General features: G+C 63.4%; 1 protein-coding gene across 21 annotated transcripts in view; it reads right to left on the bottom strand.

Moving 5' to 3' along the window:
• Positions 1 to 3,593: 3,593 nt before the first annotated feature.
• TNS3 (tensin 3) overlaps positions 3,594 to 25,445 on the bottom strand; it is a 157,133-nt gene continuing 135,281 nt past the window's right edge. For all 21 annotated transcript variants that reach the window (XM_072762768.1, XM_025988004.2, XM_072762775.1 and 18 more), the window contains 11 exons: positions 21,802 to 21,973; positions 19,952 to 20,568; positions 19,556 to 19,642; positions 17,941 to 18,072; positions 14,977 to 15,072; positions 14,573 to 14,650; positions 13,818 to 13,895; positions 7,074 to 7,242; positions 6,140 to 6,208; positions 6,012 to 6,038; positions 3,594 to 5,336 (listed from right to left, as the gene is read on the bottom strand). In XM_072762768.1, coding sequence (XP_072618869.1) covers positions 5,192 to 5,336; positions 6,012 to 6,038; positions 6,140 to 6,208; positions 7,074 to 7,242; positions 13,818 to 13,895; positions 14,573 to 14,650; positions 14,977 to 15,072; positions 17,941 to 18,072; positions 19,556 to 19,642; positions 19,952 to 20,568; positions 21,802 to 21,973 — 1,670 coding nt within the window. In that variant the 3' untranslated portion in view covers positions 3,594 to 5,191. The remainder of the gene's footprint in view (positions 5,337 to 6,011; positions 6,039 to 6,139; positions 6,209 to 7,073; positions 7,243 to 13,817; positions 13,896 to 14,572; positions 14,651 to 14,976; positions 15,073 to 17,940; positions 18,073 to 19,555; positions 19,643 to 19,951; positions 20,569 to 21,801; positions 21,974 to 25,445) is intronic.

Raw genomic sequence — 25,445 nt, 5'->3', positions numbered from 1 at the left:
CTCCTTAGGCCTGCTCAGCGGGGCCCTGGTTGAGGTCTCAGGCATGCCCTGGGACTTCTCCGGTCATTTTTATATAATCAAATGCCCCACAGTCACTTGTGATTGTGGAAAACATCCCAATTTGGTGCCAAGGATGTGCAGGTTCCTGCAAGAATCCAAGTTTCTCTCTGCACCCGGTGTCGCTCTCCGCCCCTGGGAACTGGCTGCCAACCCCTCAGGAGGGGCCTTGGGAGGAGCGGGGATTGGGGAAGGAGGGTGCGCTGGCGGCCTCTGACCAGCCCCGCCTGCCCCGAGCCAAAGCTGGCCATTCTCTGGGTGCTTCTGGGGGTCTCCAGAGCCTACGCCCCCTCCCCGCACCTCCGTGCACCTGGGCAGTTTTCTTCTGGGAATCGCTGGCTCTCCCCTCCAGCTCTGGCTCTGCGTGCTCAGACCTGTCACCCTGCTGGGTGGCCTCATGAGAGACCCAAGATCAAGACCCCCCACATATACCCGGCTCCCCCACATACACCTGCAGGTCTCCCCGCAGCGGTGCTGCAGAGCTTGGGCCTGGGCCTGTGTCTCCCAGAGGTCCACATAGGTCTTGACTCTTCTCCTGGATGCGTGTCTGGTTTTGCTTTCCGAACAACGTTCCTGAGATGTAGCGCGCGGCCACGGCCTCCGCCCACGGAACGGAAAGGTCCGGCGGGTTTTAGTACCTCTCCTGCACTCCGCCGTCGCCGCGGTCACGGAGGGCGGTTCCGTCACCTCTTAGAGGACGAGGACTTTGTTTTACCTCTTGGTTTCCCTTCCCGCCTATACTGGGAGCGCAAGGCGGGCCTCGGCAGGCGGGCAGGGGGCGTGCGGGGGACAGAGGGCACGGCTCTCCCTTCAGGGCTCAGCGGCCTTGCTGCGCCCGCTCCTACTCCTGCTAAGACGGACACAGCCAGACCACGTGGGTCTGCGAGGCGAGGCCTCTGGAGCCAGCCGCCAGGGTCCCCCCGTGCGTGCACCCCGGGTGCAAAGGGCACGGCCTGTGTCCCGACCATGGCCAAGCTGAACATTTCTGCCCCTGGGCTCCGCATCCGTCGCCGGGCGGGGTCCCCACCTGCGGCTCCGCGTGGACCAGCGGGCAGCTCCCTGGCTCTTCCCCGCCCCCCGGGCCAGGGGCGGCCAAGCCGGGTTCAGGCATCACCGCGTGGCCACGAGAATTTGGTCCGTGCAGTGGACCTGGCGCAGAGGCCCCCATGGTCCCGATGCCGCAGCCCGGGGGGCACAGGTGTAGCAGGGGTAGAGGGTGGGGGGCCGTGGCTCAGCAGAGGCTTCCCTGGCCAGGCCTCTCCGGGGTCCCCAGGGGGTGGGAGACGCCGTGTGCTTCCTGGGTTGGGGGACAGGCCTTCTGCTGGGGTCCCCCCGCCCCCGGGGTCTCAAATCCATGGGGACAGAGGCCTCATGGGCCAGCTCGGCTCTCGTGGCACCTGCCCTTTACTGGTACCCTCTCACAGGTAAAGGCTTTGGGGGTCCACGCCCCCACCCCTGCGGCCCCGGCCCGGGCCACTCGACGGCATGTGGTCTGCTCGTGTGTTTGGGTTCTCCTCCCTCTGCCAAGCTGTGCGCTCTGATCCCGCAGCAACTTTATGGCCATGGATTCTTGGATCTTTCTCTTGTTACCAACTCGACAGCCCTGGCGCCCAAATGTGCCCAGGTGTGGCCAAGCCCGTGTCCCCTGCACACGCCGGGGGCCCCAAGTCCACTGGCAACTCCAGTTGAGATTGGAGTCAGCCGTGTGAAGTGCAACCCCAGGCCCTGGGGTCCATCTCCCGGTCCTGGCAGCCACAGGCACCTCTAGAGGAAACACGAAGCCACTGGGCAGGCACAGGGCCCATCACTGGTAGATTCAGAGCCCAAGGAGGTAGACCTGGGAGCCCATCTCCGATAGATCTGGGTCCCCAGTGGGCAAGATCCCAGCACTAATCGCCAGGAGATCCAAGGCCCCCCCAACAGATCCACGGGTCCCCAGTGGGCAGGACCCAGGTACCCTTCTCCAATAGGCCCATGGCCCCAGGGGTCGGACACGGCCGCCCACTATCAACAGACCCAGGATCCCCAGGAGACGGGCCCCGGGTGCCCATTGCCAGTACGACCATCAGCGGTAGCCTCTGAGTGACGAGCAGGGAGGTCACCTGCACACGGCCAGCTCCCACCCAGGTGCGGCCTGGCGGGGGCTGGGTCCCCAGAATCCTCCGGGCGGAGTCCAGGCCACTGTGCCAAATCCACTGTGCCCTCGGGGAGCCCGTGCACTGGCCATGGCATCCACGCCCCGCGGCCCGGACTCCCTCCCTGGCCCCGCTCAAGGGTCGACCTTCCGTCCGACGAGACGCTCCCAAGCGCGGGAGGCCCCTGGGTCCCGTGACCCCATCACCTGTTCAGGAAGGAGGTACACAGAGAGAGGGAGCCCAGACCCACGACGGCAAGAAGCCAGCCTGCTGCGGCCCCACCTGGCTGGGAAGCCCGCCCTGGGTGCCAGGCGCTGTGCTCAAGGTGCAGCCATGGAACTTCATATTCACGTTCGGCCTGACTCAGAAGGACCCGGAGGGGCCCTGCCAGGGGGGGAGCAACAAAGCAATCAGCAGCTACGAGCAACAGCACACGCTGCAGTCCCGGCCGCACACGGAGGCAGACACATGCACACGTATGCACACACGTAGTCACACAGGGGCAGGTCACATACGGGCAGGCTCACAGTCACACAGGTGCAGCACACACGGTCACACAGGTGCAGGTGCACACGGTCACACAGGTGCAGGTGCACACACAGGGACACAGGTGCAGCACACACGTAGTCACATGGGCAGGCTCACACGGTCACACAGGTGCAGGTGCACATGTAGTCACATGGGCAGGTGCAGACGTAGTCACACAGGTGCAGCACACATGCAGCTAGAAGGTGCAGGGACACATGTAGTCACGCAGGGGCAGCACACACGGTCACACAGGTGCAGGTGCACACACAGCCACAAGGTGCAGGGTCACAGGTAGTCACACAGGTGCAGGTGCACACGTAGTCACACGGGCAGGTGCACACGTAGTCACACAGGTGCAGCACACACAGTCACACAGGTGCAGGCGCACACACAGGGACACAGGTGCAGCACACATGCTGCTAGAAGGTGCAGGGACACACGTAGTCACGCAGGGGCAGCACACACGGTCACACAGGTGCAGGTGCACATGTAGTCACACGGGCAGGTGCAGACGTAGTCACACAGGTGCAGCACACACAGTCACACAGGTGCAGGCGCACACACAGGGACACAGGTGCAGCACACATGCAGCTAGAAGGTGCAGGGACACACGTAGTCACGCAGGGGCAGCACACACGGTCACACAGGTGCAGGTGCACACACAGGGACACAGGTGCAGCACACAGGTAGTCACACAGGGGCAGGTGCACATGTAGCCACAAGGTGCAGGGACACGGGCAGGTGCACACGTAGTCACACAGGGGCGGCTCACACGGTCACACGGGCAGGCGCACACGCAGGGACACAGGTGCAGCACACGCAGACACACGTGCACACGGATGCACTTTCTCCCAACACAACAAACGCCTGTGCCACGGAGAATTTACCACGTTTATTATTTTATTATACTTTGAATAGAGACGATATCTGAAAAGCAGAGAAAATGACTATACAAAGGGCTTATAGAACACTCATTTACATACTGGGTATGTTCTTTACAATGTAAGAAAAGTAAAAATGCGCACTACTAAGGCAGCTGCGGAGACGTGAGGTCCGGCACGGCGGGGAGACCCGGGGTCCCCGACGCGGTGACTTCCCGAGGCCGCGGGCTAACACTGGAGGAGCGCGGCTCCGGGCCGCCGGGCGGGCGGGCAGGACCCGGGCACGACCCCGTGGTGAGCAGGTCTCACGGCCTTCCTGGGACCGGGGCCCCTGCCCGGGGCAAAGCGTCCCCGCACCCGCGTGGGGGTGGGGCTCACCACGTGGGGGTGGGGCTCACCTCGGAGCCCTGTTCCTGGCTTCCTCTCGCTCGGTGTCAGGCACCTGTAGCGCGGGGAGACACCTGTCGTACCGGCTCGTCAGGAATCGGGGATTGGGCTTCCCCGGCGGTGGAGGCGGAGCCCACTCCCTCCCTGATGCCCTGGCCGCCGGGGGCAGAGGCCACAGTGGGCCAGTCCGCTGACAAGGCAAGGGAGGGCGGCTTCTGGCACGTTCTGGACACGGAGCAGCCGGGAAGCCCACACTCCCCTCGCTCTGGTTTCTAAGCGAGCCGCCTCTTCCATCGCCGGAAGGCCGAGGGACCGGGCGGGCGGTCCAGGCCGAGCCGCGCACAAGGCGTCTCAGGAGGCGGCGCCCCTTGGGGATGCACCTCGGGTCCCGGAATCCCCAGGCGCCAGCCGCCCCTGCTGAGGACCCGGCCCCCGGGAGGGAGAAGGTCCGCGAAGACCAAGGCAAACATTTGGCACAGAAGTGAGGCACTTGCATCTGGGGCATCGGGGAGCGGGATGCCGGCCCGGCCACCCCGCGCTTCTGCGAGGTCGGGCGGGGGCAGCCCACGGGCTGGGGCCGCTCAGGAGGCCTCCCCGGGTCGCACGGGGTCCTCGGCAGGAAGAGCGCTCGGGACTCGGCTCCCAGCCCGGGGCACGGAGCCTTGCGACGGGCCTCCCCTCCTCCGTGGCGCAGAGGGCTGGGGACACGGGGCCAACTGCTCAGGGGGCCGACTCTGCCCCCGGACCTGCCCCCCGAGAAGGGAGGGGGAGTGTCCACTGGCCTCTGGGGCTGTCCAGGGCCCCCCAGCGACCGGGGGCCTTCCTGGTCCTCGCAGCCATCACGCCGCCCCCCCACCCCGGGGCCCCAGCATCGCCGCGGGGAAAACAGGTCTGCCCCGGGGAGACGGGAGGACGGGCCTGTCCGTTGCCCAGGGCCACTGCGCAGCGGCTCCCACCGCCGCCGCCGGCGTGCAAGGGGCTCCCTGCCAGGCCCGCAGGCCCGGAGCGCAGCGTCCGCCCAGGGAGGCGTCGGTGAGCAGTCGTCGAGGGAAGGACAGCACACGGCCCACCTGACCCCGTGTCTGTGGAGCCGGAGAGGAGCCGGCTTCCGTCCTGGGGCTGGGGCGTCAGGCTCGCCAGCTGCCGCGCGGCGGGCGCCCGGGTCCCTGTCGCGGCTCCGGCTGGGGCGGGCAGCGGGGGGGCTCAGACCTTCTTAGGGGACCCGATCATGACCTTCGACACAAAGTTGACAATGGCGCTGGCGGGCTGCTCCGGGTCGTGCTCCGCAAATAAGTGGCACACGTTGTCCGTGGCGCTGCCCTGCTTCCGGGCCACAAACCCGAAGACTCTGCGACGGGAAAGGTGGGCAGGTCAGCGCGGCGGCGAGTCCCGCAAGGCCCGGCGAGCTGCGAGCCTGTGTGCTGCCCCCGCGGGGAGAGCAGGTGCGTGGCCGCCCCCCGCCCGGTCCACCGCTGCCCGGGGCAGGTCCCCCCGAGCCGTCCGCCTCCCCTCCGGTGCGGGGACTGTGCTCCCGTCAGGGACGGCCAGGCAGGGCCACGTGGGGGCTGGACGCCCTCGCGCGCCCCAGGCACCTCAGACTATGGGCAAGCGAGGGAGCACACCCGGCTCCGGAAGGTTCCGGGAGCACGGCTGGGAGCCAGGGCTGGCTGTCGGGGCTCCCCCAGCGTCTGGGAAACACCAGCACCGGGTCCCCCACGCGTACGTATGCACGGGAAGACCTCCCGCTGCCCCGAGCTCGACGTGCCTGCGGCGCGCACCTGCCCCGGCCGTGCCATCCTCTCCACGCTCCCCGCCAAGCCGAAGGACTGGGCCTCCGGGGACGAGCCAGCAGGAGGGGAGCCCGGCCGGCCCTCCCCACGGGAGGCACCTTCATTCATGCTCACGGCACGGCCCGCACCCGCCCGCGCGACACCCTCATTCCCTGCGCGCCGCCCGCTTCGGAAATCTGCGAGGAAACCCGCTTTGGGCGGAGATGGGGGGTGCCGGCGTCCCGGAGCCTTACCTTGAGCAGGGGCCGTCTGTGATCCACCTTGCAGGTGGGAAAAAGAGAAAAAAAAGGAAGAGTTACGTGAGTCTGCACGTTCACAGGCAAAGGGCGCACAGACGCTGCCGACACACACGCTCGCTTACTTCCTGTCCTGCGGATCCAGCGCGCAGAAGATGACGCTGCTCACGGGGTAGTGTCTCCGAAAGAAGAGCCTGTCGGGACACGGGGAGGACACGCCCCTGTTAGGGGGCACGCGGGTGATGGGGACGCTCGGGCTGGGCGCCCCCGGGACGGGGTCCAGGCAGAAGCTGACTTGACTACTAGGCGCCTGCGGGCGGAGCTGTGGGCACGGCTGGGCGGACGGGCGGGTGCTGGGCTCGGGGCTGCGGGAGGAGCCGCCCCGCGGCGGAGACGGGCGGTCATGCCGTGTACCTGCCAGCCACGTGGGGTTGGACCAGGCCCAGCAGCCCTGGCTGGCGCGGGACGGGAGCCCGGGAGCCCAGCCTCCCCGCCTTTGGTCCAAGGACCACCGAGCACGTCCGGGGGCACGTGGCGCAGGTGCCGGGGCAGGCGGGCCGTGCTGGGGGGAGCGCTGGGAACTGGCCCTGCGCCCGCCTCCAGGTCGATGGTGGTCCGGCTCTCGCATGAACCACCCCGGGCTGTTTTGGTGATGAATTAAATAAAAACTCCATGCATCAAAGGACCCTGAGGTCGGGGGCTGCACCGGGCAGGAGCACCCAGGCCTCCGTCTCTGCTGCCCCTGCTTCTCCCTCTGCCTGTGTCTCTGCCTCTCTCTCTGTCTCTCATGGATAAATGAATAAAATCTTTAAAAACACAAAAACAAAAACTTATACACGTGTGCATGTGGTACTCAAAGGTCCAAACCTCTCTTTTTTTCTTTTACGGCCTTACTGACTCGTAAGAAAACCTCCGTGCCCACTGTCCACGGTTCAGGCGCGGCTCCCGGGAGGCCCCGAGGGACACATCCAGGACCACCTCTGGGCACACGCGTGTTGGCAGGCCTGAGCCCAGCGTGCCCGGGAGCCCCGCCCACAGCCCAGCGCCCGGCACACTCACTTCCTCTGGTTGTCCGTCAGGGTGATGCCCTGTGCCGACACCTTGAAGTGCACGACGGTGCACATGGGCGGCGGCTCCTGCACCAGGGTGAGGCTCAGCGCCTTCTGGACGGCTTGGTGGCCCGTGAGGGACTCCATCTCCACGGAGTTCAGGTACCACACGTTGCAGGCTGCGCGGCACACGGGGAGCGGGTGTTAGGTGGAGGCAGAGCCCTCGGCCCCCCGATCCCCGAGGTGTGGAGAAGGAGGGACCTGGGCCCCCCGGCAGCTGCATCCCCAGGGTGCGGAGCATGAGGCGGGGAGCGTGAGGGCCAGAGCCCCGCAGAACCGTCCTGCACGGAGACCTGGGAGGGGCGGCGCCCGGGAAGCTGCGGGGACGATGCACGACCCGTGTGGCCCGGAGCAGAGTCGGCCTCTCTGCTGGGGGTCACGGCCCCGCGCTGCCAGGGGCCGGGGGCTGCTCCTCCTGCAGGAAGGGAACCACCGAGCGGGAACAGGGCTCGGCCAAAAGCCCAAGGCCCACTGAGCCTCGATCCCTGCAGCTCCCACAGGCCCGACGTGTGCGGTCGGGGTGACTGGGACGCACGGGCTGCCTGCCGCCCGCTCCACGCAGGAGCCACCCAGCCCCGGGCAGAGCAGCCCACGCCCCCGCCCTGCAGGTCCCTGTGAGGGTCAGAGTCCCAGAAGCTCTGGGGTCTCCGAAGCCCCGGCTTCGGTGAGGAGGACCCGGGGCTGCACCGAGTGTCGGGAAAACGAGGCTCTTGATCCTGGGGCACCCCAGGGGCGTTGTCAGCCGGGGTCTCGCGGGGCAAAGCCGCCGGACCGACTCATGGAGCCACCAGAATGGGCCCAGCCCGAAAGGCCCAGAATGAAGGGAAAGAGGTTCCAGAAACCCTCCTGAGAGGGAAGCGGCTGGAAGCCGGCGGATGGGGCCCCCGCGAGTGTGCGCCCCGGGGCCCCCCACTTCCTCTACAGGACTCCGGCCCTGGACCCCCACCTGCAGGGAGTCTCCTTGGAGACTAAGCTCCCTGAACCACGCTCCCTCCCTCTCACCAAGAGCTCCGGACGGCACAGGGGACAGCGCACAGCACAGGCGCCACCAGGCACCATCGAAGGAGACGTTCCCGCCCCAAACACAAGCACCTCTGTGTCCCCGAGCCCCCGAGGCGTGCGCTTGTGGCATCCGGCTGCAGCGACGCCTCACAGAGCGCCTGGGCCCACCCGCACCTACCCCGTGCCCAGGAGGGCGCAGCGGCCTGGAGACCCCGAGACCCGTCCAGGCGCAGCCCCCGGGGGGCCAAGCATGTGGTGGTGCCTACGGGGGGGAGCCCCCCGGGTACCAGGCGTGCTCAGCAAGACGTCTCCCTGGGGGTGCGCTGTGGCTCGTACCGCGAGGTCCTCAGCCGCAGCCCACGCCCACTGACAATGCCACGCATGCCCCGATGGCAGGTGCACCTTCCACGGGTCATACCTGCGTGCCGCTGGCCCAGGTCAAGGCTCAAGGCAGAAGCAGAGATGCGCCTGCCCCTTCCAGCTGGCCGCCCCTGTCCCGGGCGCTGAGGGCTGGGGCGCCCTGTGCTCCTGCCTGAACCGGAGGGCTCCTCCGGTGTCGTCTCGGGACAGAGCGTGTGGGCAGAGTCCTTTCGGGTACGGCCGCCCGGGGTGTCAACCCCGACTGCCCTCCTGGACGACAACCTGGCAATCCTTATCGGGAGCGGCGGACGCGCCCACACCTGGTGGCCCAAGAACACGCAGGAAGGAGATCTACAACTGCGACAGGCGAGCAACGCAGAGGTGGGGCTGGGGACGCCCTGCACGGACCCGGCGGGGGAACAGGGAACGGTTCCACGGACCCACACGGACACCAGCGGCCAGCAAAGGGTGGCCGGGCCACGTGCACAGCGAGAGTCTTTTTCTTCTCCCCGTGGCCTCGTATCCGCAGCCGACGATGAACGCGGCCGAGCCTCCCGTGCTGGCCACCTCGCCATGTCCACCTTGGGAGCCGCATGCCGGGCACCGCCGGCCCAGACGGCAACCGTATGTCAGTCGCTTCTCAAGACCAGAGAAATGCCAGAGATTGACGGGGGAGCAGAAGCAGAAGCCACGGTCGTGCTGGGACCACGATAAAGAGCGCGTGTGCGTAGGAGCAGGAGCGGGAGGGTGTGATGCTGAGGTGGCTGTTCTGTTCCTGATTTCACGAGCGTTACTGTGATGCGTTTCCTAACACAAGAAAGGGAGCTCTGATCCGAGTGCAGCGAAACCCGCGGAGCAGGCCTGGGCTGGGTCTGCACCCCCACCCCGGGACGGGACGGGCTGACGCCACCCAGACCCGGCGCCCCCGCGACCCCACAGACGGCCTCTGGGTAAGGAGGGGGGGCTCGCGGGAAGCTGGCTCCTACAGACAGAGCCTGAGGACGCAGGCCGCCCGTGGCCGCGGCACCTGCTCTCCCACCTGACGCGTGCTCCTGGTGGGGCGGCCACCCAGCGCTCGCAGCACAAAGCCCCAGGCCCCCGAGCCGCAGCCAGCCCTCCAGCCTCCGGCACCCTGGGTCCTAAGACACCAATGCAAAATCCAGACAAAGACATCAAGCAAGGAGGTGGCCCCCCAAGGGGTGTTTGCAGTAACCGGGAGGCCGGGAACAGGCCGCACAAGCCGAGCAACTGCAAGGCGGACCGTCCCGCAGCCGCAGAAAATCAGGGGATGGGGGCGGTTCGTACTCCACGCGAGACTAGGAAAAGCATCCAGGGCTGCCTGGGAACCAGACCTCTGCGCAGTTCACTCTCCCTCTGAATTCCCTTTTTTCGATCTAAAGAACTCCTATTTTTATAAATGAAATACACGCCACAGCAGGGAAGGTCAAGGTCACATCCCTAACATTTCTGGGAAATGAGCCAACAGAGGTCTGGTCCTCCTTCTCAGGATGGAGCATCCCACTGCTGCAGGGCCCCCGAGGAAGAGGCCAGAGACACCGGGAATCAGGGAGCCGGGCAGCCCATTGGGCTCGGCCCTGGGGCCGCCCACCGAACCGCCCCCCCCCACCACAGGGCGCTGCTTCCCCAGCTTGACGGACTCCACCCAGGACAAGTCGAGTCCCGGAAGTGAATGAGGACACTCATTCATTTAAAAAAAAAAAAAACATTTCCCTGAGGGGGATCGCCGGTGGGACAGTCTGACCGCCTTCCTGCACGCGTTGCAAGCCCTGCGGGGGCCCCAGGAGCTCTCTGCGGCTTTGTCCTCACTCCAGCCACGTCTCTGGGTCCTGATTCCACTCCTGGCCTTGCCACCCGTGAAGTCAGCTGCATGGGAATGTAACCCCCTCGAAGGGTCTTAGAAACACCAGGTTTTAAAGGGATGCGGGCTCCGCGGCGTCGTGTGCAATCATGGACATAAGATTCCAGGACCCGCCTCAAGTCCCGGGAACTGACACTCGCCCCCAAAAAGCAAATGTGGGGCACCTGGGTGGCTCAGTGACTAAGCCTCCACCTTTGGCTCAGGGCATGACCCTGGGGTCCTGGGATCGAGGCCCGCGTCGGGCTCCCCGCAGGGAGCCTGCTTCTCCCTCTGCCTGTGTCTCTGCCTCTCATGAATAAATAAAATCTTTAAAAAAAAAAAATCATCCAGCGTCACTGGACCTGCCACGTATTATCCAACAAGATTTAAAGTGTCCCTAAAAATGGTGTCAGAAATAAAAGCTTTAATGTATAAATATAGGAGCCATTAAGGTTCCTAATTATGATTAGTGAATCCACTGATCCATTTACGAATGGAGAATGGACATCTACCAGGAAAGCGTCTGATAACCATGAAGTCTAAGGAGAAACAGGACAGGCCACCTGTCCTAAGATGACGTTACGCCAAGTGCAGAGCCCGGAGGCATGTGGGCTGCAGGAGAGACCCCGGGGGCCCCCAGCTGCGGCCCGTGCGGGGCAAGGGTGAGGCGCCAACACAGCAAAGGCCATTTCTCCACGTACGCGCAGCAGTAGGAAAACTACACCCTGCGTGAGTGACCCCATCACCGTCCTCGAGGCGGTTCTCAACGTCTGATTCACTTGGTCTCTGCAGCCACACGGGACGGAGACATCATCATCGCTACGACGGACTTGAACCCAGGACCGCCATAGCTGTGCTCCTCGTTTCGGAGCATCACACTCCAAGACGCTGCTGTTTGGGGCAAACCAGGTCACCCTCGTTTCGGACACACGGAACGTATCCCTCAAGGACGGTCTGAAAAGAGTCCGACGCGGAATTACTTGATGTGAAAACCAGAGAGATGAAGTTTAGCTGAGCAGCAGGTGTGATGACGGGGGCTCCACGGAGGAAAGCTGGGAGAGCAGAGGAATGCACGGCGTCCAGAGGAAGGAACCAGAGAAAAGGCGCACGGCGCACTCAGCTCCGACAGGGAGCCGAAGAGCGCACCACGGACACAAGCGGCGGAAAGGAGGAGACTCTGAAACCCCCTCCCCAGCGTTCCCGAGAGCAAGCGTCCCCCACGGGGACCTCAGCTCCCCCACCACTGCAGAGTCGGGGGCTCTGACCGTGCCCATGGCCCTCTTCCACTGGAGCCACTGAACGCTGCAACCGCGACCAGGGCGGCTGTAATTACAGGACAGCGCAGGAAACAAGACTAATGCACAAGTCAATCCCTTTCCTAAAAAAAAATTAAAAAATAAAAAATCCCTTTCCTATCCACCGGCAGGGGACAACAATCTGGAATTAAAAGTACGATTCAATAAAAAGAAAAAAAAAAGGATGATTCTAATTTATAAAGGAAGATTCAATTTATATTAGCAGCCCCAAAAGTGAGATACCTAGGTACGAATCTAATAAAATTATGTACTAGACGTATTTACGAGGAAAACTATAAAACTGGTGCAAAAATACAAAGTAAGTGGATAAATGAAGAGAGATTCCATGTTCATGGATAGGAAGCCTCAGTGTTGTCAAGATGTTGCTTCTCAAATGGATCTAGAGATTCGATACAATTGCAATAAAAATCCCCCAGCAGGTTATTTTGTGGATATTGACAAAGTGATTTCTAGAGTTTAGGACCAAGGACAGGGACGCGTGGGCGGCTCAGCGGTTTAGCACCTGCCTTTAGCTCAGGGCGTGACCCCGGGGTCCTGGGATCGAGTCCTGCGTCCTGCTCCCCGCAGGGAGTCTGCTGCTCCCTCTGCCTGTGTCTCTGCCGCTCTCTCTCTCTCCCTGTGTCTATCATAAATAAATAAATCTTTAAAGAAAAAAAAAAAAAAAGAACGGGAAGATGAGCCATAGACTGGGAGAAAATATCTGCAAAAGACACATCTGATAGAGGACCAGTCTCTAAAATACACAAAGAACTCTTCAAATTAAGCAAGAGGAAAACCATCTCGCTAAAAAACGGGCCAAAGGAGGTACACGGGCGGCGGAGATGAAGACATGACCCACGTCTCACGTCATCCAGGAAGTGCAATTAAAACATCAATGGGACGCCGCTGCCCGCCTGTCAGAACGGCCAAAATCCAGAAGCGTCCTGACACGGGAGGTGCTGCAGACGTGGAGTGGCAGGGGCCCCCATTCACCGCCGGCGGGATTGCAAAACGGGGCGGCTGCTTTGCAGGACGGCGCTGGCTTCTTACAGAACGAAACCCACTCCTAGCAGAAGGCCCGGCAGGCGGACCCCAGGAGGGGAGCACCCCCGTCCAGCTAGAACTCTGCTCACGGATGTGACAGCAGCTGAGCCATAACCCGGCGGAGGAAGGGTGCACACACCGGGGTCCCTGCAAGGTAGGGTCCTTCAGCTCTGAGAAGGAGCTGCTGAGCCATGAGGAGGCTCGAAGGAGTCCCTAGCGCTAAGGGACAGGGATACCAACTGGACGGACGACTCCAGCCGAAGCCATTGTAGGATCGGCGAAGTGTGTCGGCGTCGCCGGGAATGAACAGCCCCACGGCGAGCCCCAGTGGAGACGGTGGGCTGGGACGTGACGGCGTGAAGGCAGGTTCACAGACCCCAGCCAGCGGGTGCGCCCTCGGGGGGCGGGGACGCCGTGCCGGGGAGCGTCGTGCACCCACGGGCAGGGGACGCATGTGGAACCTCTGTTCCTTCCTTTCGATTTTGCTGCCAACCTACAACTGCTCTAAGGGATTTTAAAGTCCGGGACGCCCGGCGGGGCTCAGCGCTTTAGCACCACCTTCAGCTTAAGGCGTGACCCCAGGGTCCCGGGATCGAGTCCCGCATCAGGCTCCCTGCATGGAGCCTGCTTCTCCCACTGCCCGGGTCTCTGCCTCTCTCTCTCTCTCTCTCTCTGTGTCTCTCATGAATAAATAAATAAAATCTTCAAAAAAATGCATAAAGTCTATCAGCTTGAAAGAGGGGTGCAGGCTAGCTCACCGCCTGGGGGTCCGCGTCACCCTGCGCTGCCGGCAGCAGGGGCAAAACCATCGGCTCTCGGAGTCGGGCCCTGAACGCTTCTGCGTCCGTGGCTGGAGGGCCCGGCCCCCACCTCCCAGCTCACGGCCTCCCCCCACACGGACCCAGGGCCTGACCCTCTTGCACGGCTTCAGTCTCGTTCGGACGGGGGGTATCTCCAGCCCGGGGTTCCCGCTTCCGTCAGCCCACGCGAGCTGCCCCACCGGCTTCCCTGAGAGGGGAGGCCTCCAAAGCAGCAACCACGGAGCCCCAGCGACGAAGGAGGCTGTGTCACCGCCCCCCGTCGGCCCCGGCAACCGCGACCGGGCATCCCGAAGCATCCCGAAGCCGGCACTGACCTGCCCCTTGCTTCAGCAGCTCTGCGGCCGAGTTGGCCGCCGTCTGGGGAGACGTGTCCGCTACCTCCTCCAACGGATCTGCGGGAAGGAGCAAGAAAACGCCAACATGAGTCCGACTCACCAGAGGAGGATCTTCCCACCACGGTCAGACTCGTGCCCGGGATCCCAGGCAGTGACCCGCGCGGGTCTGAGGGGTCGGGGGGTGTCTCGGGGCGACAGCGCCCGGCCCGTGGACACCACGTTCTGAGCAGGGGGCGGCGGGAGGTGACGTGGTCCAGTCACAGGCCTTTCTCGGTTCTTGGCGACAATTACCTCTATTGCTCGTTAATCACTATAGAATATAATACAATTATGTGAAATTACGGCTGCGTGGGAAGCTGGGAAATACAGCCAAATTGCATCGCTATGTGGCGGGTGCTTCTTCCCCGAATTATAGGTTATTTTCAAACCAGCTTCATTAAAAAAGGCAAAGAGAATGTTTGTCACTTAAGCTCAAAAAGAGCGACGTCTTGCTGACTTTGTAGAATCGTACAAATCGATGCAAATGGCCCCAAAGGGGCCTCCTGACGTGGGCACTTGCCAACCGGGGAAGCCGTTCAGAGCCCAGGACGCGACACCGGGGCTTCCTCCTGTCTGCTGAGTGTCGCCCCGCGGACTCCGGTCTGACTGCCCCGGTGAGTCCCCGTGGACCTGACACCGCTGCGCCCGACATGCCCACGGGGAGCCCGAGCGGCGCGGAGGACCCGACCGTGTACCTCTGTCTGGGATGAGCAGCTTGCAAGGCAAAGCCAGGGGCGTGATGGAATGCTGACACACCAAGGCCGTGAGGCTCCCTGCAAACGGGAGAACCACAGAGGGTTAGCACGGCCCGCGACGGCCCCGCTCAGCCACGCACCCACGGCTATGTCTTCAGCAGCCGCCGCCGCACGCCGGGACCCCGCGCAGAGCCTCCTGGAGCCGCGAGTCCGGCACAACAGCAAAGGGAGAAGCAGGGGCGCCGCGGGTGATTCTCAGCCAAGACCCGCAGGCACCAAGCCCGAGAGTCGGAGGCGGCCCACGTGCTGGCTTCCCCGAGGCCCCGCGGGTGCTCCCGGAGGCTGGGGGAAGGCTGGACGCCGGCGTGGGCCAGAACACGGACCGGGACCTCGCAGCCACTCACCGAAATAGGGCTCGTTGGGGCACCCTTTCAACCGCACTCCCTTTGGGGTACACTCGATCAGGAAGTGCCGCACAAGTTCGTTGGCCAGGTCGCCTGCTGTGGTGAGATTTAAAAGAAAAAAAAAGAGAGAGAATTTGAAAACGAGCGCACCGGTAGACGGGACAGGACGACTCGGCAGCTAAAGGGAGGGGACAAGAGCGGAGGCCCCGCGGTGACGTGCCCAGAGGCGAGGCACGGGGTCCTGGGGAGAGGCCCCCCCGGCCCTGCAGGAACTCCCGGTGCGAGGACTGAGTTAGCAGCTGCACATGGGGCTGCGCCGTCCGGTGGCGTCCCTTCTTCATGGGACAGATGACAAGGATCGGGACACGGGGGATGCCCGAGGGTGAGCTGCAAGGGACCGGTCTTGACGGGAGGACGGACAACACTGCAGCCCCCGCTGGCCCGCACAGCCGAAGAGGAGGTACGTCCAGAGACCCCCCGACGGCACCCCGCCTGAGGGCAGGAGGGGACGAAAACCAGGAACAGAGGGAAAGAGGAGACGGTGCTGCGCCAGCGGGTCCCACAGTCCCCGCACGGTGCAGGCCTTCCGAGCCCAAGGTCACCCGACAGCAGGACCCGCCGCAGGGGGGTGTGGTCCCCGGCCCTGCCCGTGGGTGGCCCCCACTTGGTGTTCACGGACAACACAGGCCGCATCCCAGGGGCGGGAGGTCAGACGCCATGGGAGGCAGCAGGGGACGCAGCTGGGAAAGGAGCCCCACACCTCTGCAGCTGTGGCAGGACAGGGATCCGCATCTCCCGCGCTGGAGGGGACACACGTGTGCTCGGGTGACAGTGTCTTGGGGGGACGGCCGGCCGCCTGGCTACACCCATCGCTGCCCAGGCTCTGGTATCGGAGGTGGGATGCTGACTTGCTGGGCTCGTTCCTCCCAAACCTGTCCCCTGGATGGTGACGCCCCAAACGCAAACCCAGGCCCGGACGAGGACAGGCTGCCAGCTACGATCTCAGCCAGAGGACTCCGGCACGATGGGGCCGAGGCTGCTCCGCACCCTCACCGCACGGCCAAGTCAAGGTCGGCCCCCGGGGTGGATGCGTGCTCCGAGGCAGGAGGGCGCACAAGGCACCGCCCGCCTTCTGGAAGTGACAGTGCATGCGGGGATGACGTGGGCTTGGCGTTTCCACGCAGCCAAGGGCCGCCCGGAGTGCTCCACATGCCCGGCCCTGCTCTCTGCGCTGGGCCCCATCCACAGACACAAGCGCTCCTGCACGGACGCCTGTCCTGCCACACCCCGCGTGCAGGGTCGGGGGAGCCCCTCACACGGGGCTTCAGGTGCCCCTTTCCAGGTCTGGGTGCGCACGAAGCTGATCGGCAGAGCCCCCCGCCCCCTCGTGCTTCCAGATGACACCACCACCCAGCTCCGGCACCCCCAGGCCTGACTTCCCGGAGAGCCCCGCGGCCGCACCTGGGGCTGCACCCCTCGACCGCCAAACCCCATGTCCCTGCAGGCGCAGCTCCGAGGCCACTTCCTCTCGGACATCGTGGGCCCCGAGTCTGTGCTCGTCCAGAACCCCTGCTCCCAGCAAGTCCGGGGCCCACGCGGGGAACCCGGGGCCTCCTCGTGCATCCCAATGTGGCGTTTTCACAAGCTGACCGCCGGTGGCCTGGCACCGACCTCCCAACAGCATTTGCTCGCTTCGCGTCTTTGTGTCCCATTTTGGTATTTCTGGTGGCATTTCAAGTCTTCCCACTGTTATTACAGTCATTACTGTGACCCGTGACCCGCGATCACAACACGTGGGACGCTCAGACGGCCGCGAGCTTTCTCACCAGGGGTGTTTCTTCATCGAGGCGTGTGCGTTGTCTTTCCAGATGTAAGGCTGTTGCACTCAGTGGACCGCGGTAGAGAGTAAACCTCATTTTCACACGCACCGGGAAGCCCGAAAGCTTTTCTGACGCACATCATTGCGATACGTGCTATAGCGATATGCGCACCTGCACTGCCTCCCGGGTGCACCTGCCTCCACTCCCGGGAAAACCGTCAGCGAGGACAGAGCCGCGGGTGCAGCAGCCTTACTGGGAGAAGCAACGACTCTTACAATATGAGCAAAAAGCAGGTCACCGAACCGTACCTATCAGTTTCCTTATGTAAAGCTGAGAACAGGCCAAATCCTGAGGATTAGGGACGCCTGTTTGGGTGGCTGATACACGCGACCCCCCGACTCTTCAGACTGAGCGATCTACTTCCTCTTCTGCACGTTTCGTCACGAGCACGACCACACGTGGAGGTCTGCGATGGCTCCGCAGCCCGGGAGGCAGCCTGGGGGCGGCCCCCACGCCCCTCCTGCGTGTCGCCATCCCCCATCCCATGACCCTGTGGGCACTGCAGCGACCCCAGACTGGGCTCCGTGAGGCCCCTGGGGCTGGGCCCAGGCCTTTCCAACGTCCTACTGTTGGTCCCTTCCCTGCCCACCATTTCTCCAAAAAAAAACCCTGGGTCTGGGTGCTGCGGGGCGGTATCTGGAAGCCTGAACGTGTGAGCCACGTGCATCAACCGTCACTGCTCATCTCTGCGGCCCTGAGCACTGGAAGCGGATCTGAACGTGGGCGTCCGTGGTTTGGGAAAGTGCCTCATCTGTGGGCACTGGAAAGAGTCAGCGAGAAGGAATTTATTAGGTTCCCGGGGCCGACCAGGACGCAGCTGCCTCGGCCAAGATCGTTTCCATTGTTCCGGCAGCTGAACGAGGGGAGGCATCACCTGTTCGACGCAGTAAAGGAATAAAACTCACAAATAATTAACATTCTGGCTTGCTCGGGAACGGTGCCCAGTGGAACGCGCCGGGAAAAGAAATACTCAGAAGGAAACGTGAGCGGCGTTTGCCGCGGCCGCGACGTCTCACTGGCGTCAGCACAGGCCGCAGACACTGTACGCGGGTCAGTGCACCTCGTCGGCTCCCGGGGCCCCTACCTTTCTTGTTGAGCTGCAGGACAGAAGGGGGAGGCGTGGCCACCTTCATGGCCAGGCCGTAGGCTCCTCGGAAGGAGTGGCTGTCCCTGACGATGAATGACCCAGGCTCCTTGTCCTTCAGCATGGCGATGGCTGCGGAGGGAAGGAGACACACGCACGGGTTTGCCGCGGTCCACGCGGCCCATCCGCACTCACAGCAGGCAGGTGTTTTTGCAAACTGGGTCAGAGGGAGCGGACCGGGGTCCCTTGCGGTGCAGGGCAGGGGTGGGAGGGGGGTCCTGTGATGACGCATAGCTTTCAAGGGGGGCCCGACTGCAAGGATGCAGCGCAACACCCCCACCTTTGGCTCTCAACAGGCTCAGGCACGGTCCTGGCACCTGCCGGGCACACATGAGCCCCGTTCACCCCACAGCACCCGTGAGGCACAGGCGAGGCCCTGCCGACCGCCCGGGAACCTGGCCCACCGGCCTGGGCGCCCAGATGCCTGGCAAGGCTCCCCCGTCCCTGCTGCAGCCCCTGCCCCACGTGGCGCCCCACGTGTGCGCTTCCAACGGGGCCGAAGGCAAGACGGAAGGGATGGGCCCAGATGCTCCTGGACGTTTCACATAAACCTCCTGATTCACCCCAGCAGATGGCATAAATGTGGGGCTTGCGGCTGGGCGGGGCGAGGCCAGGGCACTTGGCTAACCAGGAAATCCCTGCTGTCCACCCTCCCCCTCCACCCCCACCCCTGGCTCTGCGGGGACCACCTGGCGCTCAGCACCTGCCTCCCAGGCCCAGCCCCACCCGCCCCGCCCGCATCCTGGGCCAGAGGCTGCGCCCTCCCAGTCAGCGACCCCAGAGTCTTCTAGGACGTGGCACACGGCAGGCCCTTCTCAGACCCTCCGGCTGGGCTCACGTCTCCCTCACGGGGATCCCAGAGCGGGAAGGGGACAAGGAGGGCGCCGCACGAGCTGCTGGGCACAGGCACAAAGGCCAATTCAGCGACTGGGCCACGGGCTCCCCGCCCCGGGCAAACATGACAATAGGCTCCTTGAGCTCAGGGGGAGAGAGGCACATTCTTACCATTTTTATGAGCTACTTAATTGACTAGAAGAATTCCAAGAGAGCCTGAGGGGCAGGCTGCTTAACCCCTTCTCTCCAGGAAAGAACCCTCAGGACAGGACCTGGTCCATCCTCCTCCCTGCTCCGAGGCACGCTGGCCCCCGCCCCCCCGCGTCCCGGCTCAACCCCCCCATCTCCCGACCCCACAAATCCTGCAGCAGGATGACGGCTGCTCCCCCAGGGGCTGCACCCCGCGGGGACCCCCTCCTGTTCGCTCTGTGGGAAGAGGCGGCCCCTGACTTATGTGCTCAGACACGCTCAAGACTTCAGGTGTCTGCCAGCTGGCCTGGGCGGATGCCGCACGGCAGGTGTGAGGCACACGGCTACGTCTGCCGGCACAGATGCCAGGGTGTGGGGCGGACCTCTGCCCTCCTGAGCCACATCAGGGCCTGACGGGGACGGGGAGCAGCCTCCGGTGACAATCGGCTGCATCTCCCGCAGGGGTGGGCAAGAAATGGGAGACTTGCCCTAAGTTTTCATCCCCGCCCCAGGTCGCGATCTGCCCCTGTACCTTGCTCTCGGGAGATATCCGCCTTGTACCAGAATTTGGACGTGTCTTGGACAAAGTTCACGGACACATGCTTATCACCTGGGTTATCTGCGAAAGAGAGCGTGAAAACACTCACTCTGGACGCTTTAGGGCGACCTCTCATCTCTCACGGAGCCCGGCGCTCAAAGTGCATCCCGGGGCGAGGATGCGGTGTCCCGGGGGAGCAGTGACCTCTCTAACCCTGTGGGAACCCGGGGCGCGGCGGGGGGCTGGTGAGCACAGGGCAGGGGCAGCGGAAGGCGCAGAGGGGAGGATGCCGACGGACAGGGACGGCCCTGGGCTTGGCTCTGGGGGCGCTGCCCAGAAACCCCAGCCCCCCCTTGCTGCCCACCACCCCCCGACGTGACAGGCCCCTACCTGGGGAAGGCGCTGCGGCCTCCAAGGCCTTGGGGAAGTCCGGGAGGACGTTGGGGAACGGGATGCTCATGGTGCTCCCGCTGTGGGGGCTGGAGAAGCCGCTGGAGGACGGGGAGGCCGAACCCGCAGACCGGTCCCCCTCCGAGGCTCGCTTCTTCTCGGGAAGGGGCGGCTGCCCAGGCAGGGTCAGGCTCTGGCCCGGCAGGACCGGGCTGTGGTGGCCGCTGTGCCCAGGCGTCCCCGTGAGAAAGCCGTGGGGCAGGAAGCCGTCGTCGGCAGCCGCTGCCGTCCCTGGGGTGCTGGGGGCCTGGGGCGCTCCGTGGGAATTTGCCAGCAGGGCCCCTGGGTCCTCGCCCGGGGGAAGGCCGCCACCCACGGGGCCAGGGCCGAAGCTCAGGAAGGCCTGGCCACCCGGGGGGCCCAGGGCCTCGGGGGGCTCCGCCAGGGACGGCTGGTGGTTGTGGAAAGAGGCCTGGAGCTCGGTGGGTGGGAGGTGGGGCCGCCCGGGGCCGTCGGGGCCAGGGCTCAGGAGGCCTCCTGCCAGCCGGCTGCCCCCCAGCACAGCCAGCGTGGCTTTGGGGCTGCCGTCCACCCACAGGAGCTCGCCGGACGAAGGGCTGGTGGAGAGACAGAGCGATCAGGGCGCTGGCCCGGGAGACGCCCCAAGGTCAGCGCTCAGCCGCCGCCCGCCTCCCCCTTCCTCGCTCTTCACCTGGCGAAGGCCATTCCCCGCGTGGCCCCGTGCCGAGCGGCAGCCCGCACCCCCGGGCCCCTCCCTGCGATGCCCAGCACGCGGCTCGCTGCCGGGCTGCTCCTGGGAGTGCTCCCCGGTGCCCACCGTGGCCCTGCTTTACTCCGCCTCCTCCCCCAAGAGCCGACACGGGCGCCTGACTCGGTTTCCAATACTGACTAAGGGGTCCCAGCGGGAACATAAGGAGGTGGGGTGCCGGGGTGGCTCGGCCAGTCGAGCGAGCGACCGTCTGACGCTTGGTCTTAGCTCGGGTCTTGATCTCAGGGTCGCGTGTGCAATATGTTCAAGCCCTGGGCTCGCCAACGTAGTAACACACGCACGTAGGTAACAATATGCTTAAAACGTAATATGTGTCACATCACAGATACAATGATACGAAAGTAGGGTTTGATTTAAAAAAAAAAGAGAGAGAACACGAGAAGTCAGCACCCCCACAATGGGGAGCTCCCACGTGGAGCATCCAACAGTCCCCCACGGCGAGGCGCCCAGGAAGCCGGCTACCGGCCGCGTGTCACACACGCCTCCTGCCCCGGGAGCCGCCCTTACACGGGACCCTCCCCTTGTAAAGAGTAAGGGGGCGGCCGGCAGGTGTGCCTGGAGTGTGCCCGTCCTTGCACACGGAAACCACTCGGGAGCCGCTCCTACTCTGGGCACGGGCAGCAGCCAGGGGCCGCCCCATCGCCGTCTGTGCCCCCTGCCCCCGCTGCACCCCTGCTCCCCCAGGCCCACCAACCGGGTGCCGCTGTGCTTGCCATGTTCCCGAGGGCGCCGGCATCTGCCCGCCTACCCCTCCGCCCAGCCAGGAGGGAGACCGAGCCGTGGCCGGTCCCGCGCCCCCGCTCCAGCCTCAGCTCAGAGCCCGCTGCCACAGAGGCCCGGTCCTTAGCTGGCCATGGTCCCCAGGGTGCATGGGGACGCTCGGGAGTTCTCACCCGCAATCACATTTCTGAGCGGCGACTGTTCTCAATGCACAGAGCAGCCGCGTGTCATCTGCTGGCCGAGCCCCCCACCCCCCACCCCCCCCACCCCCCCCACCCCCCGTCCCCATGCCCCGTCTGCGGGAGCCGCGAGCGCTAACTCCCAGGGCCCGTGTCCCTACCTGTCCCGCCGCTGGGCGGGGCTGCTGCTGGAGATGGTGCAGGAGGCCGTGAACGCCCGCTGGAAGGCAGGTGCCGCTGGCGCGTCGGCCCGGAGCGCTGTGGGTTTGGGCCCCACGGGGCTCCCGGACATCCCCACGGTGCGGTGCAGGACCTCAGGGCAGCCTCGGGGTTCTGCAGCGGGGAAAGCACAGCAGAGAGCGGCTTACAGGCCTAGAACGTTCGCCGCAGGCGAGGGCCCGATTCCACCCCGGGGCGGGGGGGGGGGTCCCTCTGGCCAGGCCCGCTCCCCGAAGGCAGGACGCGCACACACGCCTGCTGCCAGCTACGGCACGTCAGGGCTACGGACGGGCATCCTGCACGCTCACGTCTGCAAGGACAAAGCAGGGAAGCACAGCGTCACCCACTGAAGACCAGCGTACGACGGGCCAGCCGTGGCCGTGCCGCAGGCCGCTTCTCCCGTGACGGGGCCGGGCCTTCGGCCCGCAGGCCAGCCGGAGACGCCGCACAGAGACGGCCCCGCTTTCCATTTAGAGCTTGCCTCGTCGGGGGCTGGGCGGGCGCTCTCCGGTCCTCGCCCCTGCAACGGGCACAGACCCTGGCCTGGCCCCTGTCGCCCTGGGCATGAAAGCCAAGCGCCACGGAAACCTCCAGTCTAACGCCAAGCCCACAGATTCCATCCAGCTCTGTACACTCCGCTGACAAAACCCCCATCTGCTGACGGTCCGGCATCACCATGAATCCTGCGTATTTTTTAAATCTTGCCTTTTTTTTTTTTTTAAACTTCCGCTTCAAGAACTGGGCACATCCATCAGGTCAATAAAAGAACGCTAAGAAACACTCGTTATTTTGCTTTCTGCCTTAAAACAAGGGAAGGTTGATAAAAGCATGACTGAGTCCCTAGGAATCCCACGTCACTCCAGTTACTCATTTCCGGGAAAGGGGAGGCATGCGGGCGAGTCACACACCCCAGCCACAGACCCACTTGGCAGCACGTGGAGCCGAGCCTGGACCCAAGCCCGTGGGCAGGACTGTGAAATCCCAGTGATCTGCGGAGATAGAGACGGAGGTTCTGAGCTACCCGAGCAGCCGGGACACAGGGGAAGTGAAGAAACATTCTGAGAACAGATCGGCCCGAAGGCCCTTCTGACTCCTCAGCTCAAGGGAAGGGACCAGATGTGTGGAGCCGAGACTGACGCAGCTGCTGAGGAGCCACGCGGTTAAGCAGGGGAGTTTTCACGGGGGCTGGACAACAGCCCGGGAGCTCACGGCAGGCACGGACCTAGGATTCAAGCGGAGGCCCCTGAAGGCTACGCTGTGGGAATACCAGAGCCAGAAACAGACCGGCCCCACCCGGATCTGAGTGGTCTGCCCCGGAGAAACATCTCCCTCCCGAAGTTAACCTCACCCGCCAGAGCCTGCCTCTACCTATTATGGGTCAGTCGATCCATCCATCCACCTATCCATCCACTCATCTATCATCATTCCATCCACCCACCCACCTAACCATCCATCCATCAGTCTACCCACCTAACCATCCACCCACCCACCCATGTAACCATCTATTATCCATCTACCCATCCATCCACCCACCCAGCTAACCATCCATCCATCCATCCACTCACCTATCTAACCACCCACCCATCCATCCCCCCATCCCCCCACCTAACCACCCACCCACCCATGTAACCATCTATTATCCATGCATCCATCCACCCACCTACTACCCACCTAACCACTCATCCACCCATCCATCCACCCACCCACCTAACCACCCACCCACCCACCCATCCATCCATCCACCCATCCACCCACCTAACCACCCACCCACCCACCCATCTAACCATCCATCCACCCACCTATCTAACCATCCATCCATCCATCCATCCATCCATCCACCTAACCACCCATGCACCCACCCATCTAACCACCCATCCATCCATCCACCCATCCACCTACCTAACCACCCACCCACCCACCCATCTAACCATCCATCCACCCACCTATCTAACCATCCATCCATCCATCCATCCATCCACGTAACCACCCATGCACCCACCCATCTAACCATCTATTACCCACCCCTCCATCTATCCACCTATCCACCTATCCATTCATCCGTCCACCCACCCATCTATCCATCCCCCACCTATCTATATTTCTATTTATCTATCATCCATTCATGATCCATCTACCCACCATCCATCCACCCACTGGTCTAACCATCCATTATCCATCCATCAATCCGTCCATCTATTCATCCATCATCCACCCATTTGCTCACCTACCTGATCATCAATCCACCCATCCATCCACCCATGTATTTATCTGTAATTTTTGGACACAATTCAAATATTTAACTTAAAAAAACAATCAGTCCTGGTAGTAACAGATACCAGAACAAAGAAATGAAAACGAAGACAAAAGGAGAGAGAATAACCACAGCTATACACACTGTGGAGTGAAAAGACACTTAAAAAACACACAAAATAAGAAAACCAAAAACGTTTCAGGAAAATATATGAAAATTTCACAGAAGAATTAGAATGCGTTAAGAATAATCAAGTTAAAATTTAAAAAAAAAAAAAAAAAGAATAATCAAGTGGATGGGGCACCCGGTGGCTCCGTGGTGAGCGTCTGCCTTCCACTCAGGCCGTGACCCCGGGGTCCTGGGATCGAGTCCCGCATCGGCTCCCCACAGGGAGCCTGCTTCTCCCTCTGCCTGTGTCTCATGAATAAATAAAATCTTTTTTAAAAAAGAGAATAATCAAGTGGAACTCCTAGAATGACGTGAAAACAAAATGGCACGAAGCAGGCGGCCAATGATTCCATCAGCACACGACGCAGCAGGGGCCGAGCGGGAGCCGGGTAAGTCGGAGGAGCACCAGCAGGGCACGAGGCCGTGGGGGACGTGGCGAGAAATTCCCACGCACACAACCGGTGCCGGGGCGGTGCAAGGGGACAGGCCGAGCTGCAAGCAAGCCCGGGGAAGGTATTTAGCAAGAGCTCCCCCAAACGCACTACAGGAACCAAGTCACAGGTGTAGGGGAAAATCCATGACATCTAAGCCAGGCGAGCAAAAGGAAAACCATACACGTCGGCTTGAGAGCAAAAGCGACGAAAATCGGAGAGACTTTGAAACAAAGCACCGTGTCCGACTCGGGAGGAAGCCGGGCGTCCCCGGGCACAGACCCTGCGTCCTCAGGGCCGTGCTCCATCCCACGCAAGGCCCCTGCACCTCCCCGCCCCTGCGGCAGACCGCCCTTCCCCCGCGCAGCGCCCCGCGCGCCAGGACACCCTACGCCACGTGTTGGTGGGGGCGCCTGGGAGGCTCGGCGGGTAAGCACCCCGCTTGGCGGGTTTTGTGATCTCAGGGTTGCGGGATCGAGCTCCGCGTCGGGCTCTGCGCGACCTGCGGAGCCTGCTGGAAGATTCTCTCTCGCCCCCGACCCTCGCTGTTCCCTCTCTAAATAAAGAGATGAATAAAGTAATACAGTGAAGCAGAAGTCGGTGGAGTCATTCGGCCACTGGAGGGTCTGCGAAGCGCGTCCTCCGATCCTGTCCAGCGACGCTGGAGGCGATGACCTAGATGCACGGCGCCTCCCTCCCTCCGCCAGCGTCCTCCTGACGGCGACAGCATCCTCAC

This window comes from Vulpes vulpes, chromosome 7 (assembly GCF_048418805.1).
Source record: "Vulpes vulpes isolate BD-2025 chromosome 7, VulVul3, whole genome shotgun sequence".
In the NCBI taxonomy this organism is placed as follows: domain Eukaryota; kingdom Metazoa; phylum Chordata; class Mammalia; order Carnivora; family Canidae; genus Vulpes; species Vulpes vulpes.
The sequence above is the reverse complement of the archived record's forward strand: the minus strand, read 5'-3'. Positions and strand labels throughout refer to the sequence as shown.